General features: G+C 50.2%; 2 protein-coding genes and 1 pseudogene across 2 annotated transcripts; 1 reads left to right on the top strand and 2 right to left on the bottom strand.

Annotated features, from left to right (window-relative positions):
* Window positions 1-1,481: 1,481 nt before the first annotated feature.
* Window positions 1,482-5,305, top strand: LOC101763625 (putative dual specificity protein phosphatase DSP8). The gene is made up of 6 exons (XM_004961386.3): window positions 1,482-1,945; window positions 2,716-2,838; window positions 3,257-3,350; window positions 4,198-4,280; window positions 4,363-4,452; window positions 4,561-5,305. The coding sequence occupies exons 1-6, from the start codon at window positions 1,727-1,729 to the stop codon at window positions 5,059-5,061; spliced, it is 1,110 nt and encodes a 369-aa protein (XP_004961443.1). The 5' UTR covers window positions 1,482-1,726; the 3' UTR covers window positions 5,062-5,305.
* Window positions 5,306-5,502: 197 nt separating this feature from the next.
* LOC101764024 lies at window positions 5,503-6,680 on the bottom strand. The gene is made up of 2 exons (XM_004961387.3): window positions 6,191-6,680; window positions 5,503-6,074 (listed from the first exon to the last, which is right to left on the bottom strand). Exons 1-2 carry the CDS (start codon window positions 6,433-6,435, stop codon window positions 5,831-5,833), a joined length of 489 nt encoding a protein of 162 aa, XP_004961444.1. The 5' UTR covers window positions 6,436-6,680; the 3' UTR covers window positions 5,503-5,830.
* Window positions 6,681-10,643: 3,963 nt separating this feature from the next.
* On the bottom strand, window positions 10,644-12,338 carry LOC111256732 (annotated as a pseudogene).
* Window positions 12,339-24,611: the final 12,273 nt, after the last annotated feature.

Consider the following 24,611-nt stretch of genomic DNA (forward strand, 5'->3'; position numbering starts at 1 on the left):
CACACTCTTCAAACTTAGTAAGCGGGTTGGACTTGTCAAATATGCAAAATGGAGAGTGCGAAATGAAGAGTCTGTTGTAGTGTGAAATGGAGAGGCTGCTGAGTGGATGGAGAGTGTAAATTTTTAGAGAGGAAACTAACTATTAGGATTTGGAGAGTGGGGAATGGATAGTCTGTTGGAGGGAGCAACTTAATATAAAAGAGGAATTTTTTTTCAAAAAGAGTCAAATGGAGAGTCAAGGGGTGTTGCTAAACTTTAGTACATGTCATATCGAATGTTTGGATACTAATTAGGAGTATTAAATATAGTCTAATTACAAAACTAATTGTACAAATGGAGTCTAATTCGCGAGACGAATCTATTAAATCTAATTAGTCTATGATTTGACAATGTGGTGATACAGTAACCATTTACTAATGATGGATTAATTAGCTTTAATAAATTAAACTTCCATTCGTTCATATTTCTAGAAAAAGTTCGTCTCACGAATTAAACTTCATCTGTGCAATTAATTTTATAATTAGCTCATATTTAATCCGACGTAACCTTCGAGTTTAGCATCCCTCATCCTACGGATACGGGAGTTGCTCACGAGGCCACGCCGCCGCGGGCGCGGTCACGGCGACGCGGTTTCTGAAAGCCACAAGCGGTCTCGACGTGGGTCCGGTCCGTGCGGAGGCTGAGGAGGTCCCGAGTCAGGATCGGACGCCGGCTAACGGCTCGGGAGCGTAGCGCCGCTCTTCGCGAACCGGAATATGTGGCGGGGCTTGCCGGCTTGGCATCTGGAATTCTGGATCGCTGTGATGACTGATCTGTGGAAGCTGCGCGCGGAAAGCGACCTGCATTTGCTCATTCGGTGATTAGGCTGGTTGCCATCGAGGTGACGTCCGCCTGAATAAAAGCAAAAGAAAACTAGAGGTCCGTGCTTGGTTGGCTCGGTCATTAGTCGATTTTGCATTCGCAGCCTTGTCTATGACGTTAATGTTGTTCTATGTGCGCGCATTTTTCCGGCCATCATGTTGCGAAAGCACGCTATAGCCGTCAATAATTTGGACACAAAGACTGGGGGCCTGGGCACAATGATCTTCATACGTTACCATAGCTTTGGTTCTTGTCTACAATAAGCTAACAAAAACTTACTAGCAACAAATTTCCAGGAAACCCAACATGCTATCTTGTGTTGTGAATATTTTCGAATGTTATTTAGCATGGCACGCTAGAAAATGAGAAAATACCAACATAACAAAGTACGACTAAATGATAGTTTGCTTAGCACTTCAGGTGTCTAAGCATTTGATTTCATGTAGCACCCAATTTCCCAAATGCGTAGTATAATACAGTGGAGGACCTAAATATGAACCCTGGTGATTATCCAACCATCCAAGGACCAATCCGCAAAATACACCTCAGCCAATTACTGACTCATCCGCTGATCAGCGCTAAACCTAGGGGAAAGCAGATTTGTCGCAACCAAACACGCCACCTGTTCCCCGTCGCCGTCATCGTCCGTCCTGGGTTTTGTTGAGCCGCCCCGCTTCCTTCCCGTCCCATTTTGGCGTCTCGAAGCCAGTAGGTTAATCACCCCTCCCGATCCACAAATCCCTCCCTCCCTCTCCATTCCGCTCCCCTGAAATCGAGGAGCGCGGGAGGACACCGCGAAGCGCGTCGGCTCCTAGGGTTTGCCGGTCGGGTTGGGGCTCCGATCCGTGCGGGCGGGCGGGCGGGCATGAGGATTCGGGAGCTCCGTGATGGGCTGGAGGTGGAGGACGACGAGCGGGAGGAGGAGGCGAGGGGCGGCGGCGAGGTGGTCGCGGTTGTGCGGTTGAAGGCCAAGCGCGCGCTCGTCGGCGCCGGCGCGAGGTTCCTGTTCTACCCCACGCTGCTCTACAACGTCGTCCGCAACCGGTTCGAGCCCGAGTTCCGCTGGTGGGATAGCGTCGACCAGGTGCGCATCTTCCGCCCGTCTCCATCTCCATCTTCTGGAATTGCGTTAGTGTTCTCGTGTTCTGGAAATTGCGTCAGTGTTCTCGTGTTCTGGAAATTGCGTCAGTGTTCTCGTGTTCTGGAAAATTGCGTTTGTGTTTTGGACGCGATTAGGAGCTTGATAAAAATTGGGGACAGCTATATTGCTGTGTTGTTGTTGTTTTTTTCAGTTGCTGCTCCTCCAGGGCAGGCTTCCAGGCCTTGATTCATCAAACATATGCGGAATCTGATTAGTATTGTAAACACTTATTCTAATAAGGATCGATACTAGAATCATACAAACATATATCTGAATTGTGCCACTATTCTCCCACTGGGCAGGCTTTTCTGGCTTGCTCTGGTTCAGTGTTCGATCTGTGCAGTATGCCTTTGTGTTATTGGTATTGCTGGGCACTATGTATGTGTTGCTGTTTTCATAGAATGCATGTAGGGATTATGAGCTTAATTCAGATAGGCTGAATTCGAGTATTCCACCAATAGTAAATCAAGTTTCTCCATCACGAGAAATTTGAGGAGCACTTCTTGTTATCTGTACGGTTATATTTCTCTGTTTTGCATCGCAATTGCAATGTCATGCTTTTATTGGGCAACAATTTTTAAATGCAATAATGTATCATATATGTCCAGCCGTTGGAGCTGATCAGTTCAATTGGTGATGGAAAAACAGTAGCCATTCATTTTTAATTTGCAATAGATATCGTAACCTGGTGTTCTTACCGTTTCTATCTTCAGTATGTTTTGCTAGGTGCTGTTCCGTTCCCTAGCGATGTTCCACGCCTGAAGCAACTTGGAGTTAGAGGAGTTGTCACACTGAATGAACCCTATGAAACTCTGGTTCGAACATCCCTATACCAGGTAAATGTTCCTTTACCTCATCTTCTAGCTGAAGAAATAAATAAATTCTATCTGAACTTATAATTGTTGTCACTTGACTGAGAGAACTATAGTCTATATTCCAACCTAAGTATCTATGCCTTGATAATACCACACTTATGTTGGAAATATGTAGCTCAAGCTGAACTCATTGTAGAAATAGCAGATATTTCATTATCATCTATGTGTCTGCAAAATATAAGGTGCCAGACTATCTAATGATATATGTCATTTCATTGCCTTGTTATGCATTGTGCAATCAGCAAAATCACCTGGACAAATTGGCACTGGTAGACATGAAGTAGGGAGATAGCAAGATATTGTTCTGTACATCACCATATATCGCAAGTTTTATAATAATTTCTTCTGATCTAGATAATTATATAATTCTGTTTTTCAGTCTCACGGTATCAATCATCTTGAAATTCCCACAAGGGACTACCTGTTCGCCCCCTCGCTTGAGCATATTTGTCGAGCAGTGGATTTTATCCATCGTAAGTATTATGTCTTTTCTGAACCATGATGCCAAACATGATTTCAATTTCTATTTGCCTTTGAGGGTTTTAAGTACTTTTATGTGATGCCATGTCTTGCTAGATGCCAACTCAGCTTTAGGATGCTAATTTTGTGGTGCTCAATTCAGATCAGGAAGTAGGTGGTAGTGGTTTGCTAGAATTTAGGGGAAGCATGCTTTCATATTATTTTTATATGTAATTTTACATTATGTCAACTTCAAAGTAAATCATTACATCTGTTAGGTTGAGATTATACTATCTCTGTTCTTATGTGTTTGATGTTGGTTAGTTCAAAATCGAACTAACCAACATCAAGCATTCAAGAATGGAGGGAGTATGGATATCTGATATCGCTTGTCATGGTGTATGTCAGATGTGATATGTTGTGAGCTAATCCGTATGGTGCAGTTAGAAAATGGTGGTTCTTTAATCAGTTAAGGAGCAGGAAAGATAGCTTATTAAATTGTGCTGACCATCATTATCGTTGGCAGTGGTTCTAAATATTTCTATTAATACACTCCTATTTGACTTTCCTTGCTGTCCGAGTACTGATGTCTGGTGATAATCCTCAAAAGCAAATCCATTTGACTTGATCAAATAACAAGAAGTCAAAAAAACCATACTGATTCACAGTAGGAAATAGTAATGGATCTCTGAGATTCTGCGTCATTGAGCATGCTAGGTCCAATATGAATAGATACTTAGAAACATTGTACCACAATGCTAATGCTCCACGGCTTTAGCAACAATATAGTAGTAAATCTTCTATGAAGATCTGTGCGGAAGTCTGGCAGCCAGGGCTAATGATATGTACTCTTTTTTCCAGGGAATGAAATGCAAGGTGGTAGCACCTATGTCCACTGTAAGGCCGGAAGGGGACGAAGCACCACTATAGTTTTGTGCTTTTTGGTAGGACAAACTGATCCGCTTAGGCTTTAGATGCCTTGTTTCTGTGCATTAATATAAAACTTACTATATGTATTACATGCAGATAAAGTACAGGAATATGACTCCTGAAACAGCTTTGGATCATGCACGATCTGTGAGGCCCAGAGTGCTTTTAGCGCCAGCTCAATGGGAGGTATGCAATCTGACCTCAGCTATTTTCTACTGCATCTATGCTAGTGGTTACTCAGTCTCCAGATTTCCCACCCATGGTTGCTGAATTGTCGTACTTTTTTTAATGCAGGCTGTTAAAACGTTTAGCACACTCAATGCCAGATGCCTTGCGATTCAGAGCTCGAACCCAACCTGCTCAGCACTTTCTTATGAGGAATCCAGCGAACAGTCTAGCATGCTGACCAGCAGGTGCCTTTCCATACGGAGCACAGATGAAGATTTCTCAGTAACATCTGATGAAGAATCCTGTGAAGCATCTGTCGCAGACCCGGAAGTTTATGGCTACGCCACCACCGAGTTTGACAGCGAGCATTTTGTTTTACCTCGGTGTCGAAGTTTGCTGCCCAGGCCAGCAAGCCCCACCGGGTGCAATGACTTGGTCTTCGTAACTGAAGCAGATCTCGAGGGCTACGAGACCTTCACCGGTGCCGGCAAGGGTGATGTTGAAGTGGAAGTAGTGGTCCGCCAGAAGCCGATCATGAGGAAGCTCTCCTGCTTCCTTGGATCCTTGAAGCTTACAAGCAACTGCGAACCACCACCGAGTCGTTTGACTGAGGTTCGGGCCTGCTAGGTAGATTTTCTACAATGGTTTCTGCGATCCCTTTTTGCACGTTGTACATCGGCAGAGTGTAATTAGCGGCATGAGTTTGCAAAGCCTGCGGCGGGAGAGAACTGTATGTTGAGGGAGCTTTGTTCTTCGGGAGAGAACTGTTTTTGTTATGCGGCGAACGAGATATTTGAGTGCTTGCCTTATTGTAGGTTGTAATGTACCTAGTGTTTTCCTGGAATAAAAAGGTTTGCATGTTTTGATGGAATGCCTGGCGCATGTTCGCCACTAAGGTACAAATTGAATTTAGTTTGTTTGATGTTTTGCCATTTTGTCGATGGATCCACCAGCAGGGGCTTCTGCTGTGACAATATAGAGCCGAAAAGCTCGGTATATCACCATCAAGTGGGCCTCTAAAAGATGCTTAGATTGAAACATCCACACATAACTTTTCGAAAAACAAGATACACATGAACTAAAGAAGTAAAATGGTCGATGATTCCCTCCCTGGCACTGTTGTGCTCCGTATTTACAGTACACATAGAAGAGTGTTTTTCCCTTCCGAACAGCAAGTACGAAACGGTCAAGGTTCCTCTAGTGATAGCGGAGCAAGAAACAGTTGAACACCTCGTAAAACTCTGACGGACTAATGCGCCCGTGAATAAAAATCCCCGCAGATGAAGCGGGAAGAGAAGGGAGAAAAGAAAGGGAAAACAAACAAAAAAGAAAAACTTCCAGAGACCCTCATCAAGAACAAAAACATTCCTGCGGGTGCGGTCTGCAGCGCCCCCGCCTACTGATGGTATCCGTTCTGAATCGGCGTCGTCCTGAACCCGCTGGCGGCCGCGAGGCTGAGGTTGGCGCAGGAGCCTGAGGAGGGCTTCTTTGCCATCCCTCCCAGCGCGACGTAGCTCTTGCAGGACTTGATCTTCTGCTGGTAGGGGTTGTCCTTCTTGCGCAGGTCCTCCAGGCAGCGCACCTCCGACATGCACGCGAACGACTGGGACTTGCCCTCGTAGTACCGCGACAGGCCCTTCCTGCACCATAGCAAGTTCATGCGCGGTCAGCCCAAGAAATCCTTAATTAACCCTTCCGAGGAGGAATCGAGTCCGAGTTCATCACCGCCCGGGGGAGAGCTAGTAGCGTCACTTACTTGGCTGGGAGCTGCGACATCATGGACGCCATGTCGTAGATGCTGTCCGAGTTCATCCTCCGGAGCGGCTGCGGCACGAACAAGCGCTGGTGGTCCTGGTCGCCCTGCCCAGCAGCGCCGCTGTCAGGGAAGTGGTCCCCCTCGTCGGCGTCGGACTCCTCGCCGCCGGAGACGTACGACGCCGTCTCGAACAGCTCCTCGTCCCCCTCCTCGCGCCCCACCGCGCCCCCAAGCCTGAAGCTCATGTCGCTCGCTGTCGGCAAACCTCACCTGACCTGACCACGCTCTCACCTCGCTAGTTATTAGCTGCCCTTGCCCACCCAAACCCAAAGGAAACGGCCCGGCCGGAAGAAACGCTGCTCTGATTCAGCCGTTTGCGTTTCGTTTCCCTTTACCTCTCTGCTGATCTCTCCCGGGGGGTTTGCCCACTGGCCTCGGCCCTCCGCTGCGCCGGTGCTGTGGCGAGTATATATACAGGCCCTCCCCGCCCCGGCACGGCCACACCGACCCGACCCGAGCCGCGCCCGACGGGATAACGCGCCCTGCCTGCCCCGCTCCGCTCCCCGCTCGCTTTCAACAATTCAGACGCGGTACGGGGTCCTTTGACCAACGCTGCCACAAGTAACGTGCGCAATTCGCTGCGGGGAAACGCAAGCAAACAAAAGGAAAGAAAAAAGCACGATAACGCGCGCGGTTTGCAGCCGTTCTGTCCGTCGTCCCCTCGCATCGCCGCCGTTCGGCCGTTGCCGCCGCCGGCGCGGCGCGGCTACACGGCACGAATCGGGTCGTCCAGCGCGCGAGGCGATGCCATCGACGCTGACACGAGCCGGGCGGGACCCCACGGTCCATGGGTGTTTGCGCTAATAAAGCCTGGCTGTCCACTCCGGCGCTGCCACACATGGCTTTGGGCCCCGGAATCTGTTCCGCGCCCCGGTCTGATCTCCCTTGCTTGATCTTATCCTCATCTCAGTTTGCGACTTTGCGGGGTCGGGAGCATGGCATGGGTCCCGGTTTGGTTCGAATCGAACTGACTGGGGAAGAGAGGTGGCATCTGGGCCCTGGCGCGTGGGTCCGGCGCGGTGACGGCGTGGTACCCGCAAAGTAACATTCCCTGCGAGCTCGGACGGGACGTGGCCACCTACATTTTCGCTGTCTTGCGAATACAGTACCAGTGCTACACTCCTACTCAAAAGAGAACAGTATTCTCGTTGAAAATTACCAGAACAGTATTCTCGCCTACTGTACACCACTCCCCCTTATATATACTCCAAAGGAATGTATAAGTAAAGGGATTATAGACGGGGGGAAAGCACGACGACGAGGCATGCATGTTCCACTTCTGGAAAACCGGACACGCGTCGCCGGGCGCAGCTACGCGCCAAGTGCGTGTCCCGTGCGAAGCCCGGCGAGCCTGCCACGCCGCGCCGCGGCCGGGCACGTAGGCCAGGGAGCCGGAGAGGCCAGAAAGGGGAAATGAATAATCAAAGCCCGGCCGCGTGAGCCTTGCGACAGCGCCGTTTCCGGGGACACGGCCACGAGGTCCGGCCCGCGGCCACGGCCAGCGAGTCCACGGACAGGCTTTCTTCCCCGTGCTCGCAGGCACGGCGGTCGTTGGTCGTTGCCGAGCACGATGTCACGCTGGCGCTGCCCAAACGTGCCTGTCGACGACTACTACTACCCTCATCAACTATCATCGCTCCCTCGGCCTTTTTCGCCTCTTGTTCCCTCGCCTCGATCCGGTTGAGCGAGTGTCCTAATCCTCAGCATTAATCGCCGCGCTTTGCGTGTCTGATCGAGGTTATGGCGGGCACCAGGACGCCAAATCCTCCTGGCCATTGTCCATGTCGTCACGGCGGTTCCGAGCCAAGCGTTGTGGATCAGCACGAAAACCATGTACGGAGTACTTGGTACTGTCGGGAGCGTCGTTTCAGTCCCTTTTTGCCGGCGTGACGTGACGTGACCGACCGGGTCCGGATCGAGCAGACTCGGAATTCAAATCCTGCCAGTGATGGCGATGGATGCGTTAGGATTTGGACCTGTGCCCGTCCGGCCGGCCGGTCGGTTCCTAACTGGGTCCCGTTGTTTTCACCGGTTTAGCCGTCGGTGCAGGAGACGTGGACTAGCTGAGGCCGAGGGCGTGATCGATCGATCGCCTGGGCTCGTGGGGACGCACGGGTCGGAGGGCTTGCGACCGGTTCGCTGGCAACTACTGGTACGTAGCCGAGGTCGTAGGAGTGAGCGATCGAGCCATAGTTAAAGACCGGAGACCACACGGTTCCACCTGCTGACTGGCGCGCGTGGTTCACACCGAACTGAACGAGCGAAGCGAGAAAGCACCCAGTCAGGCATACTGGACGCAACGACTTCGGGCTCTTCCATAATACCGCCGCTGGAAAACGACCAACGAACGAAACTAATCGCGGTACTGCGGACGAAGACCGCGGCCGCGCTCGCCGCGTTTGGCAACCTGGCTCTGGCCGTGGCTTCCTGGCGTCCTCGGGGTTAGGTTTCCGAGCCGCGGCGGCCGAGCGCCGAGAGCCAGGGACTGGGTGCGTGGGAACGGCCGGGGATGGCGGCAGAATGCGTCCTGTCACCATGTGGCATGTCGCGTATGTGTGGATCGGTCGGCGCGGCGCTCGTGGCGATCTCATTCGTACGTGCGCGCGGATCCGGATGTCGCCTTATCCTTATCCCGTTATCAGGCTATCCCGAAACGGATTCAGTAAGGTTGCTACGTGACGCACTCCACGCCTCTCAATTCTCAAACGAGTCGTCCTACAGACTGCTGTAGCATGTTAGCACGGATACGACGGCCGCCGGATCGACCGTGAGCAGCACGTGGTTTGGACCATCTGATCTGATCCGATCCGATCCAATCAGCGACGAGACTGGTCCGGGCTTAGGCGCGCCACGTTCCGGTGCGCCGAGCGTACACGGCTGCCATCAAATGGTTCCAAAGCCTCGGCCGGCCCATCCTCCCTCCCCACCTTTGTGCGGCGCACGTAGCCATCGCGGGATTCAGCTAGCTCGACGATAATGCCTCGTGCCTCCACATCTTTTGGCCTCTCGGGGAATGGGAATAAAGCGCAGAGGATGGGAACGAGCGAAAACGGAGACGTCAGGAGGGAAAAGGTAAGAGGAGGTTTCACGGTTGACATCAGATGTGCTAGGGAGCGCTCAGGTTTCCATTCCGTGTCGACGCGACGTGGGAGAAGGCTGCGATCGCGGGTCGGAGCTACGAGAAACGATGGGAACTGCAGGCAGGTTCGGTGTTTCCATTCCATGGCCGAGGGACGGGCGCCTCTGTATCTAGTCCTTCTGCCCGTATGTTAGGTTGGGGTGCGGGTACGGCTGGTAATGGTTCGAAATCCGCTCCAACCTTGCTTCAGCCCTCTAATCAAAATAGTTAGGTCAATTCTTATCCAACTCTTATATTTATTACTTATATTTATATTTATTACTAGTGCTTTATCCAATTTTAAGAAACAGCACATTGATCCAACCATGATCCTATATTTGCTCACGGGCCAATAGGATTTGCACTGAAGCATAACGATTCGTAAACAAGCAAGCAAAAAGAGCAAGCAAGCAAAGAGACTCTAATTAGTATCCGTGGGCTTCTCTGTATCTTTGTCTTCTCGCATTGTTTGGAAATTAATGCTTGACACTGTAGGCTATCATCAGTTGTCACAAAGGCAGAACTACACAGGCTGCTGAATCCACACAAACCGGTGTACTAATGCAGATGGAACAAGAACGCAAGTGTAAACACAAAGCCTGAAACAAAATTACACGGGACAAAAAATAAGAACAAATATATATAGTGTAGCTTCTACTATGGATCAGTGAAGATCAATTCATCCCTGCGTCTTCCTAATAGGAGGCGGCAAATTTCTCAGCATCCGACCGTGAACCACCTCCTTCCTGTCCTGACGCGCTCCGCCTTCCTCTTCTCCTTTTGGCACACACATTTCACCTCCTTCAGATTCTTCACCTTCAAAGACAAAAATTCAGATTTTGAACGCTGGTGAAACATATCACAGTTCAGATTTCATATGGTAATCTATCATGTCAACTAGTAATCTATCATGTCAACTGGTACAATAAATATTGCAGGCCTAAGAAAGATGTTGCACTAAATGTTCAAGTGGACCATCAATAAATTTCACCACAACAGCCTATACTATTTGACATGTTGGATGTTGATCCTGTTCTTGACCAGAAGAAAAACTACAATCACTAAAACTTTAAACCATCGTAAACTAAAATACAATCAGCCAAATACATGCTAACGTTATATAAATTGATTAAACTGAAATACAATTAGCCAAATACAACAGCCAAGTGTAAGACCCATTTACCTTTATTCATGATCTTCATCTTCCTCGTCTGAATCAAACATTCTATAACCGGTCATTGGTTTACCTTCTTTTTCTTCATCAAATCCAATTAGTCAATCTTTTGCACAGATCAATGCTTCAAGCGTTTCAGGTGAGAGAGATATCCTATTTTTCCCAAGAATCCTTCCAGCTGCACTAAAGGCTGATTCTGAGGATACTGTGCTAACAGGAATAGAAAGAAAGTCTCTAGCCATCAAGGACAAGATTGGATAAGCATCAGCATTCTTCTTCCACCATGAAAGAACATTGAAGTGCTCATCTGACCTCACAAGGACTATAGGGTCCTTCAGGTAAATATCCATCTCTGACCGTTCTTGACAGGCCGCCGAGCTTTGTGATGCAAACTGAGCGAATGCAAGCTCTACCCGTCTTTTACCAGAAACTTGTCCTAAAGAAGTGCTACCAGACTCGCCGGACTCACTTGTGCTCTGCTCATTATTTGATATATTGAACACAAGCACAATGTTGCTCCTGACAATCTTTTCATACTCTAGGTAATATGTCTTCAAATACCGATTTAGCTCCCTCATTTTCACCTCAACATTTTCACCAATGGTATAGAAATAGAACTTGATGAAGTTAGTTTTCATACTTGGATCAAGAACAACAGCTATTAGAAGAGCAATATTAGGCTTTGTCCAATGCTTTTCAAACTTTGCATGCATGGCATTAGCTATTTTATTAAGGAACTCATTTGAATTCCACGCCTCATCGAGCAAAACATCTCAGATTGCTAGCAACATCTTCAAGAAAATGTGGGCTGTAGGATGCCTGTCTACGGAGAATGCTTTGGTTGCCTCACTAAACTGATGCAAAAAACCATGAAGGGCTTCAGCTTTTGCCCATTCATCTTCACTTGTAACTTGGTGATGTTGCTCTACCACATATCTGTTTAGAGCCACCTTATATTTCAAAGCATCATGCAACATATCATACGTAGCATTCCAATGGTGCGGAACATCCAGAATCAGTCCTGAATTCTGTACAATTGTGTTGAAAATTTGCATGCGGGATGGTGTGGATGTAACAACTTTTATAGTGTCCCCCCTCTCCCAATTGCATTTGAAATTACCTTCACACCAGCCTGAACCATAATGTTGAGCACATGGGCAGCACACTTGACATGAAGGTGTTCACCTTTGAAGAACATCCCAACACCTAAAGCATCACGAATGTCCTTTAATGCTCTAGTATTCACACTGGCATTATCTAATGTCAAGGTAAACAACTGTTCAATCAACTCCCACTCCATCAGGCATGAGGTAATTCCATCCTGTACTGCATATGATGTATGTGGGAAAAAAAATCTTCTTGAATGCTAAAATTTTCTTATGCAGTTCAAACTCCTCATTGATGAAATATGTTGTAACACCTAGATAGCCTATGTTCTCGTTCGAAGACCATAGATCGGCTGTAAGACTAACATGGGACTTCACCTTTTTGAACTTGTCCATCAGCTACAACTTCTCCTCTTCATAAAACAAAACACAATCTGTGTGTACACTTTGACGACCAACAACTCTAAAAGATGGTTGACAATAGTTTATCAAGTTTGTCCAATGAGGATCATCAACTTTACGGAAAAACACCTTGCCGCACGCCCTGCCGGAGCCCGCCGGGGGCCAGCCCCGCCGCCACCCCCAAGCGAGCACCTCGCGGCGGCTCCCCGGTCGCCCGTCCCGCCACCCGCCTGGATCCTGCGTGGGCTCCACCCACCCCAGCCGAGCCTCCGGAGCCTGGAGAGGCATGTGATCCTCCGGCAGCGGAGAGGCGAGTCCAGACGGCGTGATCTGGAGTTCTTGCTCCACCGCCACACGAGCATGGAGAGGTCGTGAAAAAGCAACCAGTGGAGGAGAGCCCTTTTGTTGGCGCTAGAGATCGGCTGATCGAGTCGCTAGCGTTGGACACACGACCCGGGAGAATCTGCTTAACTCCTGTTCAGGTGATCGCCCTGGTGCGGTTCGTGCGGCGTGCCAGCCAATCTAACCTGTTGATTGGCAAGGAAAGAAACGTGTCAAATCCCAGAGGTTGCGATCGGCTAGGGTTCCGATCTCGAGAAAGCTTATCAGCGAATCGGCCGATTTGCTGTAATAAAGAAATCGGCTATAACACAACCGATTACCAGGCAACGTTGATAAAGAAAACTGCTAGAGTAATCTAAACAACGCTACAGTAGCAACACTAGGAATAGATCTGAATCGGCTATGTGGAAAGCGGTAAATTAAGTAACAAAATACAAGAAAGCCAAAAGTTCTAATTCCAAGCTGGATAACTGGTGATAAAACTAGAACAATAGGCAAAACCTAGAACTCTAGTGAATATCGATAACTAGTGAATAAATCTAAACGAAACGACAGCGATACGCCCGAAGTTAAATCTTAGATATTACTCGATAAGCGGAACTTACAGAATCGGCCGGAGATCAAGTTGATGCAGCCCCGCCAACCCGTACGAACTCGTGAAAAGAAGAAAAGTATTGGCGAAGTCACCTGCTCGAAAGTAAAGTACGAGGAAATAGTATGTTGTTGTATTGATTTGATGATGATTACAGATCTATGAAGGCGGCTATTTATAGCCTGTTACAACCAACCTCTCAACCGACTAGGACTCTATCTCTAATTTTAAACGAAAATAAATATTTACAAGTATGATTCGTATCGGAGTTGATCATCGCGCTCCTATGGGCCGATCTCCTCTTTATCTTCATAGTTCATTTTAGGCCCATATTGGCCCAATGACTCCAGCCTCCCAATCAGCCAATTTCCACCAACTCCATCCGCCGAAATACTGCAGCACCAATCGGCCGATCCTCAACTGTAGCACCAATCGGCCGATTCCCAATCATGTCCTCCGCGCTTCGCCGCATCACCTGATTCCTTCCCTTCTTGACGCTGATTTCATATGTGTGAAAATCTGGCGTCAACACCTTTCCTATGATCCGTGAGCTCAGCCCTTGCAATTGACCCAAGGATCGATTATGGGCCACGTTCATAGATCAACCCTTTTAGGGACATGGCCCAATCTGATCCTGCCCATTCTTGGGGAAGGCCTTTTAAGGCTAGGCATGTACCCTTTACCAGGCCTAGGTGCAGGGCAGGTCAGTGCTTGATGGTGATTTAGTTGTTGAATGCTCCTCGTGGCGTAGAAGATCAAGGCGACCAGAACCGTTTGCACAGACAATTCCGCACAATTTTTTTCTTCCTTTTTTAGGGGTATAGGTCTTTATTCATCAACAGAGTTATAAGAGTTACAAACGTCTTGAGGCAGATTTAAGAGCCAAACTTGCCTGCCAAACTCAGCATAAATCGCACTTCTTGCGATGGTGTGAGCATCCACATTGGAGCATCTGTTTTCATGAACAAAATCAGCAGTGCAAAACTGCACTGCTGTAGCCTTTATCTTCCTGATGATATGGCCATGAGTAGCCATTTCTCCCTCCTTGATTCCTTTGATAACATTAATATTGTCCGAGGCTAGCCTGAAGTGTTGAACTATGAGTTCATTCACCAACGCCAGGCCTTCCCTGCAGGCAATGGCCTCGACGATCTCTGCATGTGAGTGTCCACGAATCACCAGCACAGACGCTCCTAGAAAGTTTCCTTCAGCATCCCTAGCAATGGCAGCCGCCACTGCCTTGCTTGAATTTTTCGAAGTGGCTACATCGAGATTGATTTTAACAAGGCCCGATGGTGGAGGAATCCACCGAGGAGGGACACCTTGGGTACGTCTCACCGACGCCGCCTGCACTATCTTGATCATCTCCAGGTCAGCTATAAAATTATGCACAAAGTAGTGAGTAGATAAAGGATTCTGAAAAGAGCTCTCGTGGGTCGCCTTCCTACGAGCATACTAGATGGCCCAAAGAGTAACCACTATCCTTGACGGTTCCATAGACCCGGTGTCCCCCAACGGGACTGCCTTCCCACAACACTTGGCCCAATGAAGGGCACAACAACAACATACACCTGGGCCAGCCCAGCTATGCATAGCCAGGCCGAGGCCTCGATCCGGCCACCGGCCGATTCCTTCGACCAGGAAGCCTAGTCGGCACCCCGACTGGAAGGAGCTAGTCGGGGGGTGGGGCCACAGTCCGACCCCAACTGAGTTCTCCCGACCGGGTCCTCCCGACCAAGTCCTCCCAATTGGGGATGCACCGTACCGCTCATGCCGCTCCCCCCGACCGACTCGGTCGGGGCCGACTTGGACAACTGATCGGGGACGCCCGCTCAGTGTGGGTCCAGGAAGCAGGTGGGACGGATAACGAGGAAGCGCATGGGTCAGCCGGCCGTACGCAGAACCGTATCGCGCCACGCCCTGCGCACGCCTTGCACAATGCTACCATAAACCTACTCGCTACGACGGAGTGGTCTGACGAGGAGAATAGGGACTCAGGATGGAGGCCATACCGTACCCGATGACATGGGTCTCGACAAGACTAGGCAGCACCCATACACTCATTCTCTTATCCTCTCCAACTTGTAAGGCCATTCCCTTGTACTATAAAAGGGGATGGACCCTCCACTTCTATGTTAACATACGTTCACACACACCCTCTTACGCACTCTTACGCTTTGACACTCTTAGACACTTAGCGCACATCTGAGCTCCTTCCACTCTCTTCCACTGAGATGAGAATAAGGCCAGGACTCAGGCACCCCCTCTCATCCTCCTTTCATTTCTACCCTCACTGCAAACTTTGAGCACCAGGCTTAAGAATAAAGTCGACCGACTGACCCCGACTGGATGTAGGGCGCGTTGCCTGAACCAGTATACATCCTGTGTCATTGTGTGCTAGGCCATATCCGATCTAATGCAAGGCAAAACTATAAATATTTACTTATCAGCCAGATTTTGCACCGACAGTTGGCGCCATCCATAGGGAAGACACCGTTGCATTCACATTTTGCAGGTCATCGGATGGCCTACCTCACCACTACCTTCAACATGATGGGTGCCAGCGATACGATTCACTTCGGTTCATTGGAGTTTCCCGCTCCCACCTTCGATGGGACGTGGGTTCCACCCGTCTTCACCCAATTCCAGGCCTTCCACTTCGGAAGTCTGGACTTCGTCGCCGATCAGCTCGGCGTACTCCGCCTCCATGAGGAGACGATTCCCCGGCATCCTCGGGAAAGGTGGTTCGCATCGTCATCCGCAAGCCGCTCGACGATCTCGATGTGGAGGCGTTTGCGCTCCACATAGAGTCTGTGTTGGGCATGAGCCCCATGGTTAATGACGTGGATACTATCATATATTCACTAGCTAACACTTTCCGTTAGCTCTCCTAAGGAGCTCTGCTGTCCACGCCGCATTCGCTGCGTGCCTGGCTCCCCTTCGGCCTTGCATCCCCGGTGGACGCATACACACGGGGGCTTTGGAGGGTCGTGACATCATCTCTCCACCTGTGCGAGTTCATGGGAATGGTGGACTACGCTCCCACCTCCTTCCACGACCTCTGTGACGAGGAACTTGAGAGCGACGGCTCCAGCATTGCGACATGATGGCACTTGACCATCCTTTGTCCCAGGATTGCGCCATGGCGGACGCCTGGGAATAGCTCCCGGAGGTGGTAGAGTCCATTGAGACTCACAGCCCACTGAACCACCGCCCGGAGGCCCTAGCACAAGCGCAGGCGCACGGCGAGGAGCGACGATAGCGGTAGCAGGACCAGCAGCCGCCTCTGCCACCGCACCCAGCGCATCACTCTGTGCCGCACACGCGCGACCCGGCAAGCGGCGCTCGAGGCTGCGCCCGCTAGGTCCAGCGCAACATCCTGGCAAGAGGAGATGACCTCCCGCAGTTCACGCAGGCCAGACAGAACCTCGCTACCGCAGCAATGCTTCTGTACAGCCTCCACGAGTCAACTAAACCCTAGGGACAGGCAATCCATCGGAACCTTCGAGCGCTGGTGGAAACCGCCTGCTGTCCGACAGCAGGCGGAGAGCTCCGCGTCGCGACAGCGGCACGCAGCCTCCTGCCCAACCAAAGCGCTGGGGCTGTACCAGCCAAACCGCTCCATCCACTCGCCCCCACAGGCACGTCGGGTAGGGCCGAGTGCTACGGCAGCTCCGCAGCTCAACCCGGCACCAGTGCCGCGGCGTCAGCCCGTGCGCGAGCGGATCGGTCCAAACCGTGACGCACGACGTGTCATCCGCCTGTGATGCCTAGCATAGCACGATGCCAACATCGAACAGATGGTGGCGAGGGTGGCCGATGTGGCCCGCTACCAGTCCGACGAGGAGCGCGAAGAAGTGCACCCTAGGCGAGGCAGTCGACCAAGCGATCGGAACGGGGACCGGAGCCCTAGCCCAGACGGACCGGGACCACAGGCCTTTGGTCGCCGTATCCAAAAAGCGCCTTTCCCACAGCGCTTCTGACCGCCTACCAACATTGTCAAGTACACTGGGGAGACAAATCCTGATGTATGGCTCGAAGACTTCCGGCTTGCCTGCCAAGCTGGTGGAGCGGATGATGACTACTTCATCATCCAGTCCCTCCCCATCTGCGTAGGGGAGTTTGTTCGGACATGCTCGAATTTCTACCGCCCAACAACATCCATGACTAGGCAGGCCTCAAGAAGGTCTTCCTCAGGAACTTCCAGGGGACCTACGTCCGCCCTGGGAACTCATGAGACCTCAAGAGTTGCAAATAGGAGCCCAACGACTCCCTGCAGTATTACATCCGTAGGTTCTCAAGGCAAGGCAACTCCCTCCTTGACATTGTCGACGCAGACGTCATCAACACGTTCCTCTCCGGGATGACCTGTAAGTCCCTGATCCACAAGCTCGCTGCGTGAAGCTCTGGACCACTTGCGACTTGCTCGACATCGCCCCAAACCACACCTCTGATGAGGAGGCGGTTAGGGCGGTCTTCGACGACGGTCGGGACAAGAGCATGGCCAAGCGTGAGCATCAGGACGAGGGCCCCTCCGCACGGCAGGGCAAGAAGAACAAGAAGGATCGTACACAGTAGCTGGCGTGATCCGACCAGGCGCCTACTAACTGAAGGACAATGATGGCAACATCCTCACCAACACGTGGAACATTGAGCATCGGGTTGACGCTTGGGTCAGTCGCGGTCAGGACAACACCCGGCTCCGTCCTAGCTTGCACCACTGTATCTGGATTGGCGATGCCCTCCCGACTTGCGCGTGCGGCCATCCACGAGCAGCGAGCTTCCATGACCCACGTCGCAGTCATGATGGTTGGCCTCCTATTTGACACCGCGCAACAGGAGGCGACGAACGGATCTATAAGGCTTCTTTCACTCTCACCCTTGACCCTCCTCTCTCCCGGAACTCACCACAGCGCGCAAGGAAGTTTTGGCGGAAGGGCGGAAGAGGAAGCGGCAGTGATCAAGGGGAGATGAAAGGACGAGCTAGAAAACCTCCGCCCCTCCCCTTATTTAACAGGGAAGGTGGCGCGGAGCCCTGGCGGACAGGACGCAACCGACGGGACACGACCCTACGCAACGGGGCATGGCCCGCGAGGGACCTGTAACAACCTAGCCTAATTAAATCATGTTTAATCTTAAGTAAGGTCATTAGAGAATAGGAGAACATTTGGTAGCTCTGAATACAAGTAAAAAGACACATTTGCCCTCACAAGCTAAACACCTGTTTATGCCATAACTCAAATTTTTGCTTAAGAACTTAAAAATCTGTCCAACTAAGAGTTGTAGAAATCATCTTTCCTAACAACTTTTATTTTTGGTGTTTTTTTAATCTAAGCAGAAAACCTTGAAAAACGTGAAATTCAAATCTGTGCCAATTTAAGAAAAACAGATAAAGTCCCAACTTCGCAGTAGTTTATCTCCAATTTTCCTAAGTAAACTCAAGCTAAACTCTATACAAAAATTTTAGAGCTACAGGTCATTGACAACTCTGATTATTGGAGCTAGGCTAAAATCTGCACAAAAGGTTTTCAAAATTGAGGTCAAACACAGCTAGTTTGGTCAACCCGGCACAATTCTGAAATTTCGCAAAGTCTGAAACATTTAGTTTTTTGCCAAACTTTGAAGCGTTTTATCTCCAAATCCGTTTAGAAATTGAACAATGACCTTTTCTAAGATTTGAACTTGGATCATAGGTCTGCAACTTTTGTAAAGGGTGTAGGTGTAGTGCTGTTCAAAATTTTGGAGAAACTGGTCCCCTAAAACCCGGCCCTGCACCAAATCCGTGTATCCCGCGCCCAGAGTGGAGCAAAGCGCGTGTGTGCCGCGCAACCCTCGTCGGCTGCCCCGTGGAGCACGCTCCTCATCGCCGCTCCACCATCCCGTCCCCGGCCGCGACAGGACGCAGCTCCGCACGCGTCCCGCGGCCAGCCTGCACCTCTGCCCGCCTGCAGGCGCTCTGCCCCGTCCGGTTGCTAGTCGCGCCCTGCCGTTGCTCTGCTCCACGCGCGCCCCGCGAACACCCTTCACCATCACTGCCGTCGCCAACAGGAACCCCGGGACAAGACGCAGCAATGCCCAACCTCGCCTACAGCGCCCCGACAGACCCGTTTCATCCGTGCACGCGAGCCTCGCCCTGCATGCCTGCCGCACCACCCGTCGGCGCCAATGGCCGCCGCCATGGCCAATCCACGCTGGCAGCGCGCTCCACTCCCCCTTGAGGCCCATTGGCCAGCCGCGTGGTCCGCCACCTATAAGAACCCCGCCCGCACAGCCGTGCTCCCCTTCGTCGCTCCCCGCAACCGTACCACTCATGCCGCCAGAACGCCCGCCCAAGCTCTCCGCGGAGAGCCGCCTCCGCTGCGTGCCGCCCCTCGCCGATGCCACCACCAGCCTTGTCACCGTCCCTTGAAGCCTAGGTGCCCGCCCCTCGTCTCCGCCCGATCCTAGCCGTGCTGAACCACCGACGCCCAACGCCATCACTGTTGCTCGCTGTGTTCCGCCCCCGCCGGACCTCCCCGCCGCCCGCAACCACCTCAAATCGGTCGCAGCTGAGCCCCCGCACCTTCCCGGCCTCTTTCCGCACTATGCCCGCTGGCACTTCGCTGGAATTTCGGTCGGCCGCCGCCGCACGTGTGCTCGGGGACCCAAATGCAGTTGAAAAATGTGAATTAGGGGTCTCTGTGCAAGTTTGTAGGACCTTTGCGTGAATACTAGAAAACCTGAGTGCCCGACTGTAAGTTTAACCGAGAAAGGCAGCGCGAGGACTTGGTTGTAAGTTTGCGAGGGCATGGTTGTGATTTTTTTAAAAAAGTTTAGTAGGGCCCGGATGCAAAACTCTTTCGGTTTAATGTTTAAATCGGCAGAAAATGTGTTTAACTTTGAAAAATCACCAAAACTCGTAGAAAATTCAGAAAAATGACAAATTAATTTTGGTGAACTCAGTGTACTGTCTAGTTTCTGTTAAAAATAAATTTTTGCACATGTCACGGTGGAAATGTTGTATTTAGAATTTATTTCATGCCTAGGCCTTTTAAATCATAACAAATTAAAGAAAAATGCTAAAATGATGAATCCAACTCTCAAGTGTTTGTTTTAGAGAACGGAAGCTTATAAAAATAATTTGGACCCTAGCACAGATGTTTAAGTCACTATTTTAGTTTTATAATTGAAATCTAGGGGTCTTTTGTCTTTTTGCATAATCATTCATCCAGAGGTGAGAAAAATGTGAAACCACATTGAGTAAATGAGTGGTGACGCATAGTTCACAAGAAAAATGTGAAACCCTGTCTGAAGGTTAATGGAACCCACCTACCTTTTTAGAGAAAGATAAATAAGAGGAATGTATGGAATACAGATGCCCTTCGTTAAAAATTCTGAAAAATTCACCAAGGTCTATGTTGCTTATTTGTAACACTCTTTTAAATTTTCAGCAAGACTCTCTGAGTAACTCGAGTTAAAAATGATTAAGTACTTGTCACCTTGGGATGATGAAATAATTTTAATTATTTTTGTACTAATCCAATGCACCCCAATTTTTTACAGTAACCTCATAATGTTATGTCTAACCTACTGCTAAATTAGCAATATCATACCTCACTGTTTGAAGACTGAAATAAAATTTGGAAGATGGACCTAATTAAATGGAAGAAAAAAACATTAAGTAAGAGTAATGGTCTTTTTCGGAAGAGGTAAAAAAATATTCAGAAATAGGATAACTTTCCGCTCTAAAGTTTAATAAAGTTAAGTTGTATATATGTACACAATCACCATCAAATCAACCCCGGGTTTTATACCACAACACACCTTACCTCATGAAGATAAAGAAAGTTTAGAACCTTGTTTAGGTGAATGTGGTCGTAATGTAATTTACACTTCAGTACTAATTCCTGTTTTGCATCCTGTACGAGAAAGCATGGAAGTTTGAACTTGATGCATTTGCATTTTGTGTAGAGTTGAACCTTGCTTACGGAACGTATGAGCTGCACCCGGCGCCAGGAGAAGAAGCCGTAGCGGATCTGCGCCATGCCGGAGCCGAGCCCGTACCGAAGCAAGCCGAGGACCAGTTCGCTAACTCCTAGTGTGAAGACAAACCCCGGAGCATGATTTCCTATCTTTAAATATTTGCAATACAATTGATTGCTTGATTGTGCATTTACATTTCAGGAGTTGATTGAAACCGTAGATGCATGAACTTAGTACCTTTGATATGAACACTAGTATAGTTAGTCGAGTAGTTGCAATGCTTAATAGGACTCGGTAAAAGTCGAGTAATTGTCTGTCACTCGCGAGTTATAGGAGTTGAATGCCTTTCTTTTGCTGCAACTTTAAGGACGACGGGCGGGGCAGGGCTCTGTGAACTATTTTTGGTGGTCGGTGGATTGCCCCATCTGTCTACATGAAATTGAACTAAGGTCGAGATGTGATAGTGTTCGTAATCAAGTGTTTTAAAGTACTAATCTCATACCTAGTATGGGATGGGGAAGCCTAGTACTTGATTGAACCGGAATGTGAGCGGATCGTTCCACTGTCTCTGGAACGGAGTTCCCTTACGGCCGCATGTGATGACAAGTGCGGTCATAGAATGGCAGAGGCCGAGTCTATGGAGCCTTGTACCGAGGGAAGTGGGCCCGACATGGGTCTGGGAATTGATGGGGACGGTTGACAAATGAAGCGACCACTCATGGTGTGCGGATGTCGTGGGATTAGATCGCCATGCATGGTTAAGAAATTCGAATCGATTCGTCTGTGTCTCACAGTTTGGGGTTACTTGATCGCTGTGATACACTGAGTAAGAATGAAAGATGATGATGATCTAATATTGTTACTTGTATTAATTGCTTGGAAATTATGCTTGGTTTAGTATAGTTGCTAACTTAGAATGGTAAAACAACGATAGAACTTGTAGCTAAAATGTTGAAAACAAGGACCTACACTAGTCACTTTGGCAAAAATGAACCCCAGAGCCACAAAGCTTGCATGTATAGGTGTTGGTGGATTAGTACCACCGGTCGGTTAAGTCTTGTTGAGCATAGTTGCTCAGTTTTGCTTGTGGCACATCTTTTCAAGTGTTGTTGTTACCCCTGAGCTCGCTGCAAGTGGCACTTGGCCTACCCAACTTCCTCCAGGTTGGACGGTTGAGTGGGATCCCTCCTCGGACGGCGAGGACAAGGATCATTGATATCATGATCGGCTTCTTCATGATATCATGCAACGACGTCTAGCTTCCGCTTATTTGTTGCTTTTATTTGAAAACTCTGCAAACCTTGTTTGAATTTTGAACTTGATGTTATAATTTTTCGATGCACTTGTTTAATTGAGATGGATTGTTGTAAACTCTGTAACCACTCGCCTTCGTGCAAGTCTTGCTTTCTTGATCCTGCATCAAGTGGTTTTATCGGAAGGAATCGGACGGACGACCAAGTTGACTTGTTTAAAGTACATGATCGTGTGTTAAGAGACTTAAGTGTTCTTTAGCCATGTTAATTTGAACAGTTCCGCCACAGAACCCACATACTTCTATAGCAAAACCGTAAAAACAGGGCACAACCACACGCAAGCGCCCCTTCGCCTTTCAAGGCAGGGGAGCGGAGGGACCCACCATCAGAGCCTCCATCGAACCAAGGCCAATAGGCACTCAGGTTGGTTGGACGGAGTGAAGGGACCCACCGTCAGAGCCTCCATCGAACCGAGGCCAGCAGGCCACCTGAGTCGGTCGGACGGTTCGGGCATCCGACAGGAGATAGGTAAAAATAGTGGAAAACTAACATGCAGGACATGCCGACCCCGTCACGAATGACGGATACGGATTCCACTTGGGTGTACCCGCTAAGGGTGCCTCGAGCCTGTCACTTGAACCGTCGAGATAAGCAACGCTAGCTTAGCCCCTCCAATTGTGGAAACCACGGATGGGGTGACGCCTGAAAGTCCGACCAAGGTAACATAACCGACCCCCCCCCGGTTTACTAGCTCTACATGCAAGTACTCATTCATTCATCCATCTCATGCGTGCATGCATTTATTCATGCATCATACATTCATCTCATACATGCAATCATTGCATTCCAATTGCTTTGCGTCACGTCACAAAGCAATAGCGGTTCATTCGATATGAGCTGTGACTGACCGGGGTTTGAAGGTCGGCCCGCAAAGGGCTCGAGGCCACCTCACATCAAACAGAGGCAGGGGAAAAACATAGATGAAGCCCCAGCGGCCTTTGCCCGACCCGCTAAGAAGCGAACGGGATCATCTCGACCTTCTTGTTCGATCCTGACCTCGAGCCATGCCCACAGAATCTCCATCGAGGGGAGGCCAGTGGGCCACCTGACTTAGTCGCTACAACGGCTCGGGCATCTGCCGGGAGGCGGGTTAAGGAGCAGTGGAATGCCACATGAGGGTTATGCCGACCCCGTTATGAACGATGGACCCAGATTCCACTCGGACATGCCCGTTAGCGAGCTCACCGAGCGCGTCACTCAAGCCATCGAGGCAAGCGGTGTTAGCTCAGCCCCTCCGGTCGCGGAGAGCGCGAACGGGGTGATGCATGAAAACTTGACCGATGCCAACTGAACCTGATGGGGCTCGGGGGCTCGGGCCGTCAGTTCCTGACTCGGGAACATGACCGACGACACAGGTCGCGGTCGAAACGCACACGAGCAGACATCCCAACTCACACTAAGGACCACCTCATCCTGACTGATGAGCACACCAAAGTCCACGACCTCAGAAAAGAGTACCAAAGTGCTCAACCTCCGACTGACTCTCCAGTTGGCTGTAGGCTCGGGGGCTACACCCATCGGGTGCGCTCGCGCACACTTGGCGGAAGCCAGACTGGCAACGGATCCCCTCCTTGAGAGAAGGGCGCCAGTGTCCACTTGACTCACTTCTAGTCAAAGGGGTACCCAAGTGCTCAGCTTCCGACCAACTCCTCAGTCGGCCGCAGGCTCGGGGCTAGACCCACTGGTCCGCTCGCGCGAACCCGGCGGAAGGCGGACAACAAGCAAGTCCCCTCCTTGGGAGCTGGACACCCTCTGCAACTTAGCGCGCCCCTGCAGCCCACGACAGTCATCTCCTTGGGAGCTGGGCATCAGTATCTATCTGATGCACCCCTGCGGCCTCTGTCAGTCGTCCCATTGAGAGCTGGGGGCCTGTACCTACTCGGGGTCTAGAACGCCTAAACCTACTCGACCTGCCCACTTCACCAACAAGACAAAAACAAACAACACCCCCATGTGTTTCCCCTAATGGAACATTCCGATTGAAAGCCTCTTCACGGCTTCAACAAAGCCCCAAAGGGGCTCGGGGGCTCCTGACAGGTCGATAGACCCAAGGTCCCCAACGGGACTACCTTCCCACAACACTTGGCCCAATGAAGGGCACAACAACAACATACACCTAGGCCGGCCTAGCTACGCGTAACCAGGCCGAGGCCCCGATCCGGCCACCAGCCAATTCCTCCGACCAGGAAGCCTAGTCAGCACCTGACCGAAAGGAGCCAGTTGGGAGTAGGGCCACAGTCCGACCCCGACAAAATTCTCCCAACCGGGTCCTCCCGACTAGGGATGCATCGTAGTGCCCATACCGCTCCCCCTGACCGACTCAGTCGGGGCCGACTGGGAAAACCGACCGGG

This window comes from Setaria italica, chromosome III (genome assembly GCF_000263155.2).
Source record: "Setaria italica strain Yugu1 chromosome III, Setaria_italica_v2.0, whole genome shotgun sequence".
In the NCBI taxonomy this organism is placed as follows: domain Eukaryota; kingdom Viridiplantae; phylum Streptophyta; class Magnoliopsida; order Poales; family Poaceae; genus Setaria; species Setaria italica.